General features: G+C 38.2%; 1 protein-coding gene across 4 annotated transcripts in view; it reads right to left on the reverse strand.

The window, feature by feature from the left end:
• Positions 1–7,964, reverse strand: part of Cep162 (centrosomal protein 162) — a 64,926-nt gene that overhangs the window by 43,141 nt on the left and 13,821 nt on the right. For all 4 annotated transcript variants that reach the window (XM_031343493.1, XM_031343495.1, XM_031343494.1 and 1 more), the window contains 3 exons: positions 4,073–4,191; positions 2,625–2,655; positions 2,114–2,230 (listed from right to left, as the gene is read on the reverse strand). In XM_031343493.1, coding sequence (XP_031199353.1) covers positions 2,114–2,230; positions 2,625–2,655; positions 4,073–4,191 — 267 coding nt within the window. The remainder of the gene's footprint in view (positions 1–2,113; positions 2,231–2,624; positions 2,656–4,072; positions 4,192–7,964) is intronic.

Raw genomic sequence — 7,964 nt, forward strand, 5'->3', positions numbered from 1 at the left:
AAACAAAAAAAACAAAAAGGAAAAGCCATAAACTCATAAAGTGCTTTCTTTTTTTCTACAAAACTAGGAGGACACTAGATATACCGAGGTTGCTTGGAAATGGAGCAGGGAAAGGTCCTTTGTCTACTCAAAGCATATTAAAAGTTAATGCAAATGACTGTACTTCATGAACTTTATGTCAGTAAGAAGGCTTACTTCTCTGCCTTACACTGAAAAAGAGAGGACTCCATGTAGTTATTTTATATACATCCCAAGCTTCCTCTGCTTTCAACTATAAAAAGTTACCAACTGTCACATGCAGAGAAAAGGCCTAGACTTGTGGGACAATGGTAATCCTGTGATGACTATTGTATTCCTGTCTAGAATACAAGTAAAAATGAAAATAATCTAGCCTTATATTAGGAAAACCTCACTTTTATATTTACTAACCTTTTTAATACAGCCTAGCATAAAGAATTTCATGATGCTAATGAAAGATCACTAACATGTTACCTATCCAGGCTTATTACTAGTAGAAACCTGGTTAAACAAAATAAAAAGCCATTGAGCCTTTCTGTTTTTATACCAAATTCAGATGCTCACCTACAGACTGTACTTTAAGATATACTTCAAATGTACTTTAGAAACACTAAATAAACTCAACACCCTAAGGATGCCAACTGTTTATTCTCTATGCTTCGAGTTCCATATTACAGCTTGAGCTATTAACTGAAGACTACCAGTAGTGATAGCCAACATGCTATTGCTACATATTGCTTACTGAATTCTTTTAAATTAAAAAGTAATGTGTGAATTTGTGTGTGTGTGTGTGTGTGTGTGTGTGTGTGTCTGTACATGCCATGGTGTATGTGAGGAGGTCAGAGGACAGCCTGCTGGAGTCGTTTCTTCTACCACATGGGTCCTGGGTTGAACTCCAGTAGTCATGTTTGGTGGCAAACATCTTTACTGGCTGAGCCATCTTGCCATCTCCAAGACGGGGTCTTTTCATATAGCCCGGGTTGACCTTAAATTTGCCATCCTCCTCTCTTAGCCTACTGCGTGCTAGGACTACAAGCATGTTCTCCTATGCCCAGATTTTTTTTTTAATTTTATATTTGAAGATGAAGATGAAACTATGTCAAACAAATCTAGATAGTGATGATCCTTGGAAGATGTTGGCCAAAAATAAGAGATATGACAAGATAATGTAGTTTGAGTCTTCTTGATTTTTGACCTAGATGATGATGACATGGGGATGTTCAGTGTTTAAAAATTCATCAAGCCAGGGACCAGTCAACGGCTTAGCAGGTGAAAGGTATGCTAGACAAGCCTTAGTATCTGGATTAGGTTTTCAGAACCGATGGCAGAAGAGAGCTGAATCCTGAAAGCTGAATTATGACAACATGTGTGCCATGTCATTCATGCCTCCAGAGATACAAATCATATATATATGTACACAGTTCAAAATTAAAAATAAAGTACACTGAGCTATGTAGCAAGGAACATGAGCTTTTCTATAGGTATACTGTACTACAATAAGAAACCAATTAGTTTAAACAAAATCTCAGATGCTTCAAGAATTGGTTCATAATTTCTTTTGTTTTCTTATCCAGCTGTCACAGTTTACCTGACAAATTAATAAGTTCTCTGAGCCACTTCCCCCTCATAGCAAGATGGTTAAAAGGGTCCCAATGTGGGAAATCAAGAATATATTATACTTTACATCAAAACAAAATATGCTGATACGCACAATCTTAATTTCATGGACAATTCAATTGATAATGATAGTTCTCCTGCTTTACAGTTTGAAAAGGCATTATCACAAAATTGTTACAAGCTGTAAGGAAACTAGTTCAGAATGTAAGGGTGTGACCTAGCCTGTTCCTAAGGAGGGAACTACATAATGCATAGGGAGACCCATGTCCCATTTCCCCGACACATGGTGAACATGTGGGTGGGCACAACAGCTAGCGAACCCTCACCCACAGCACTCCCCTGTATTGACAGAGCTTGCTATGAGACTGAATATCTCTAATGGCCAGATGGTTACTTCCTCTATTTTCCTAGAAATGAAGCCAGTTACTCAGAGAATTCTGTAGTACTTAGAGGAGAGTCAAGGTTTCACATACTCTACCTGTTTCTGCTGGTTCACCATCTGTCACCTCTGGGAGGGCCTTTGCTTTAGGGGTTGCTTTCTCTTGATTGCTAAGGTCGATATCCTCAAGAGAGTCAAAGGAATCAAGCAGCACAACTGCAAGAACATAGAAGAAAACCGTGAAGAGTGTAGAAAATTCTGTGTATCAATAAAATGAATCATGTGCAATGCTTAAGAACAAATATTTACAGATAAAAAGTATAAGTGTATAACCATGTGTGTGCTTCTACAAACATGATTTTCTGCACAAGAAAAAAGACTAACATCAAGATGCACACAAGTGACTGTGTGTCTACACATTTATGTAGAAGGTAAACGGCCCAAGGAAAACAGAAATGGAAACATTTAAACATAACAGATTGGGTCAAGATAGGCATAGAGGACACATGACTGAGAAAGGATATGAAATTTAACTCCTTAGAGAGACACTTAAAATAGACATTTTATTCAAAATTATTTGAAGTCTAATTATTTGCCAATTAATATTTACCATTAGCCAGCATGCCAGTTTTCTCTTCCTCCTACATTAAAAGAACAAAATTACATGTTTTGAAAGCAAAATTACTTAAATGACCACAGAAATGAGTAGAGTCCTGAGAAGCAGGAGCTAGGAGAGATCAGGAAGCATGTTTTCTAGGTCCCTTCTCCAACACCTACCTGAGCCACAGCTTTGTAGGAACTTATTTGTGTCTTTTCTAAACCTGAGCAATTTCCAAAATTATTTTAGGCCTTAAAAAAAATTGCTTAACGTACCTAGAAGACACCAGTTCATCTACTTCACTCAAAAATTCTGATTTTCTTTCTTTTTTAAAAAAAAAAATCAAAGAAATAGGCTAGTTTTTATAGGATCCTAAAATTATAACATTATCAATCAATTAATTGTTCAAAAATTACCAAGTATAAATCTAATTCTCCATTTCTTCTATAGTTTGAAAGACATAACTCCAGACATACAGGTTACCAAATAACAAACCCACCAAATCTTTAAGGAGCAATACCCTTGACTCCCTTCTTGCCTACGTAGAGTGCAACATCTCCTACAGTTAGAACTTCAGTTTCTTATCATTTGGATTTTTACTCAGCTCTCTGGGAGGGTTCCATATTAGTATGCAGAGTACATTTTCTTGGTTTTTATTGACTAATTTTCATAAAACACTGAGATTGCCAAATTTCAAACATAAATACCACTAAGTTTCTAAAGATATCATGAGGTCACATTAATTTTCCTGTTAATTTAAAAATCATCTTGTTTCTTGCAAACTGAGTGATACATATTCATTCAAGAAAATATAATAAATACATTAAAATGAAAGCATTTATGTATAACTTCATAGTGTTTCTATTTAGAGAATTTATGGTTTTACACAGGTTTAAAACATCTTGTTCTAACAGTCCCCCAAAAAACCTGTCAGGATCAAGACCAAATAATAAACAGTGACAATCCCATTAAGTACTACTGTATAGCTTAAGTGATAAATGAGAGTGCACAGTTAGTATTTAATGGTAGTCTAACACATACTGGTAAGAACTGAAGGACGGCAGAACTAGAGAGCAGCAGTCGGATGTGAGCAGAGCAGCCTGACTCCTTATCATAGCCACATGTGTTCCAGACACTAAGACTGGCCCTCTGATTAGTCCTGAGAAGGAGTATTTACAGCCTTTCATAAGGACACAACTTATAACAACATCTGTTCATAGACCTACCGAAAAGTAGCATTAACACTGTGTTCAATGTCTAAGCTTACCTGGAGGAGTCTATACGGCAAAGGCTATCTTATATAAATAGAGCATCAACTATCATGATTGTTTATACTGATACCTGAGACTTGCTAAGTTCACATGAGCAAGGCTATGAAGAACTCTACCTTGAGTCTTCATATGGCGAGTCAGCCCAACTGATGAAAACAGACAACGGCTGTAAGACAACTGGTTATGTACCTGTTTGGGAAAGCTGTCCTTTCCTGACTCAGAGTTTTCTTTGGGATGGGTCTCTTCATCTTTAGTAATCAAAGGCTCATCAGTATCCTCAGCATCTTCAAAGTCATCACTGTATGTTTCTGAAGATTATTGTTAGGAACAGAAGGATCACAAAGATAGCTCTAAGTACAACCCATTGAAGTGACAGCATGAAGGCACCTCCCAATATCTCTTTTTTTTTTTTTTAAGATGAATGAGTTCAATTTAAAATGAAGACTATCATAGGGTTATTTTATTTTCTGTACTTTGTCATGTTCCTTACATAAATATTGTCCCTTCTGGACTTCTGTTGTTCTCCAGTCCTGGACAATTCTTTTTTTAAAGATATTCTATTTATATTTTTACATTTTTACATTTCAAATGCTATCTCCTTTCCTGGTTTCCCTTCCAAAAAAACCCATGTTCTTTCCTGCCTCCCCCTGCTCACCAACCCACCCTCTCCCACTTCCTGGCCCTGGCATTCCCTACACTGGGGCATAGAACCTTCACAGGACCAAGGGCCTCTCCTCCCATTGATGACCAATGAGGCCATCCTCTGCTACATATGCAGCTGGAGCCATGAGTCCTACCATGTGTACTCTTTGGTTGGTGGTTTAGTCCCTGGGAGCTCTGAGGGTACTGGTTAGTTCATATTATTGTTCCTCCTAAGGGGCTGCAAACCCTTCAGCTCCTTAGGTCCTTTCTCTAGCTCCTTCATTGGAGACCCTACGCTCAGTCCAATGGATGGCTGTGAGTCTCTACTTCTGTATTAGCCAGGTACTGTCAGAGCCTCTCAAGAGACAGCTATATCAGGCTCCTGTCAGCAAGCACTTGCTGGCATCCACAATAGTGTCTGGGTTTGGTGATTGAATATGGGAAGGATTCCCAGGTGGAACAGTCTCTGGATTGTTCTGGACAATTTTCACTGTAAAACTCCTAGATAATATTTCAGTGTTTTTGCAATGGAAGGAAAAGGTGTCTCCAAGTCAACTGATTTCATCTGTCTACTTATGGGGAAGATGGGGCAGGAGTTATTTGGCCACCATCTTTCATCAGTTTTTAAGTTCTTTACTGTTTTTAAGTCAAGAGACTGACTGTGATTAGTGGGCTGAAGGGGAGGAACCTTTTCTCAGCATGGAAAGATGAACAAAGTAGGTGAACATGTGGGTGAACAAAGCAGTATGTAAAAGTAGGATAACTGTTTAAGAGTGTGACCTGGGACCAGGAGCTGGGATTTTCCCACTACTTTAGGCTTTGGTATGGTGGTCTATCATAAAACCCCTGGCCTTAAATTTCGCATCTGTAGAGCTGAAAATAGTACTTATCTCAAGGAACACAGATCTGAGAGCTAAGTAATATTTAAGAAGTACTTCATCTACAACATGCACAATCTAAGGGCAAACATGATGTGTAACAGTTCCGATTGGCAGGATTCGTGCTAGTTTTGCTTTATCTGTATTAAAAGTTAATGAAGCCAGACATCCCTTTTTCTTCTTTCTCTAGGGTCTTGTGCATGCTAAGCAAGTACTCAGCCCTTCCTTCTAAATGGGAGAATTGATAATGTGCATTATTCCAAACTACACTTTAATATTTTCATTTAGTAACAAAAAGTTATAAGGAAATATTACTATATAACTTATAAAAGACCAGAGTCCTTCCTAGAATCTGTCGTGAGGAGAGCTGGTGTGAAGTAAGGAGGAATCTCAGTACCCAATCTCGCCAACCACGGCCATGCTGAGAGTCAGAGTCTGTAGGATTCAAACCACTTTGGCAGAAGGATATCACTCATTCAAAGTAGCCTCTTCTATTAACTTCAAATTTATAAATTTCAAAACAAGATATATTCTTAAAATTCAATAAAGTAAATCATAGACAAAAGTCTAAGTGTTCCTTTTTGGAGATATTTACCATCCTTTATTGGCAAATTTATCTGTAAACTGAGTAAAACGTGATATGAAAGCCCTTTTTCTCTGTCATGCTGGAGTTAAAGAAACTAGATTTAAATTTTATTGTGAACAGTTTCACAAAATATATAAAGAAATTGTTTTTAGACATCAAATAACTGTCAGGGAAAGTATGATTCTGAAGAAATATAAACAAATGAATGAGAGCCCATAATCACTGAAGGTGTGTACGTTTTAGAGTACGAGGGACAGTGGGCAGTTTCTATGAGTTGGAAAGACAGAGTTCAGAAAGACTGAGGGGAACAGAGGTTGCAGAGCAGTAATGAGGCAAGGAAATGAAATGTAAAGAGTTCCAGAGGAGATCTGCATGGGTCACTGAGATGGGGGTCCTTCTGGGTTGTTACTAAATACTAAACCCTCAGTGTCATGGTTGTGTTTTTACAGTTCCCTCAGGTCACACAAGGCAGGGAGACTTTTCAACAGTAACCTATGTGGCTGGAAGGACCCCATTTATCACTGTGGGCTTTCAGAAGAAACCTCTGAAGGGAATGCTGTATGATTCTCATAGCGGTCGTTCTAGACTCTGCTGAGTGAAACGAGAAGTGCCTCAAATGGATCGTGTTGCATGACTAAGTGTCTACCAGTGTTAAAAGAGGAATGAAATCCAGCTAATGTCATAAAACCCACAACATCCAACAAAAGAAAGCAAAGAATGGGACCCCACATCCACAGCAAGCAGCCAAGATACTCAAAATAGAACAAATCATATAATTTATAGGAAGACTGGCATTACAAGGACTGACAAAAATAAACATTATAAGGAGAGTAAAACACTTACAGCCCAAAGAACTTCTAGGGAAAAAGAAAGAAATGGATGCAAGGTGAGCAGACTGAAGAACACAAAAGATTAGTACCATAAGCTGGAGTCCTGAGAGAAAAGTCCTTAGAAGGCTCTCAGTGCCCTGAGGTGAAACTCAGCTCAATGCCTATAATAATGAGTACAGGATGAGCAATAAGTAGTAATGGGATCTGGACAAGGAATGACACAGCACAAAATGGCACAGCATGAAATGGCAACACAGTAAAGATGTTAAACATCTCCAAGCCAGATGAGAACAAGATAAGCAGCTTGGATGGTCACAATCTGAAAGTGACAGTACAGAAGAAAAGAGAAAATCTTGTAAACAAAACCAGGCAGGCAGGCAGGCAGGCAAGCAGTACAGCATGCCTGCATATCCACAGGTTGTACATCTATGGATTCAACCAGCTGTGGACCAAAAGTATGTTGAAAACAGTGTCAGCACATGACATGTATCTTTTCATCTCTGTCATTCTGTAAAAGAAGCAGAGTAACACTATGCTGCATTTACAGGTATAAAATAGGCAAACTAGTAATGACACATGAGGATGTGCATGGGTCAGATGCAAATGCTAACCATTTAATAAAATGAACCTGGGCATGCAGCACCTGCAGGGGACTAAAGCCAATAGCTCCAGATACCTAGGGATGGTGTATATGCAAAGTAACTACAAATAGAGCTGAGAAATTTCATGAGAAATGTAGTCAGAAAAAAACACTGAAAAAAACCCCAACTATCTAGAAAGTCTTCATTGAGAAAGTGTCCCTCCCCTCCCTGTTATTTCTGTTTTTCAACAGGGTCTCACTACAGAGTCTAATCCAGTCTTTAACGCAATTTCAGCTTCCCAAGCCTTGATGTGAGTTACCATACCATGTATAAAACATTCCTTATAGTGAAGGCAAAGAATATTTTTTCTTTAATTGAAAATTTTCTTTATTTACATTTCAATTTTTTAAAGATATTTTCTTTATTTACATGTAAATTTTTCCATTCCCAGTTTCCTCTCCAAAAAACAAACAAACAAACAAATAAAAACAATAAGAACAAACCCTTGTTACCTCCCCCCTCCCCATGCCTGCCACCCCACCCTCTCCCACTTATTGGCCCTGG

Source organism: Mastomys coucha, unplaced genomic scaffold (assembly GCF_008632895.1).
Source record: "Mastomys coucha isolate ucsf_1 unplaced genomic scaffold, UCSF_Mcou_1 pScaffold23, whole genome shotgun sequence".
NCBI lineage: Eukaryota > Metazoa > Chordata > Mammalia > Rodentia > Muridae > Mastomys > Mastomys coucha.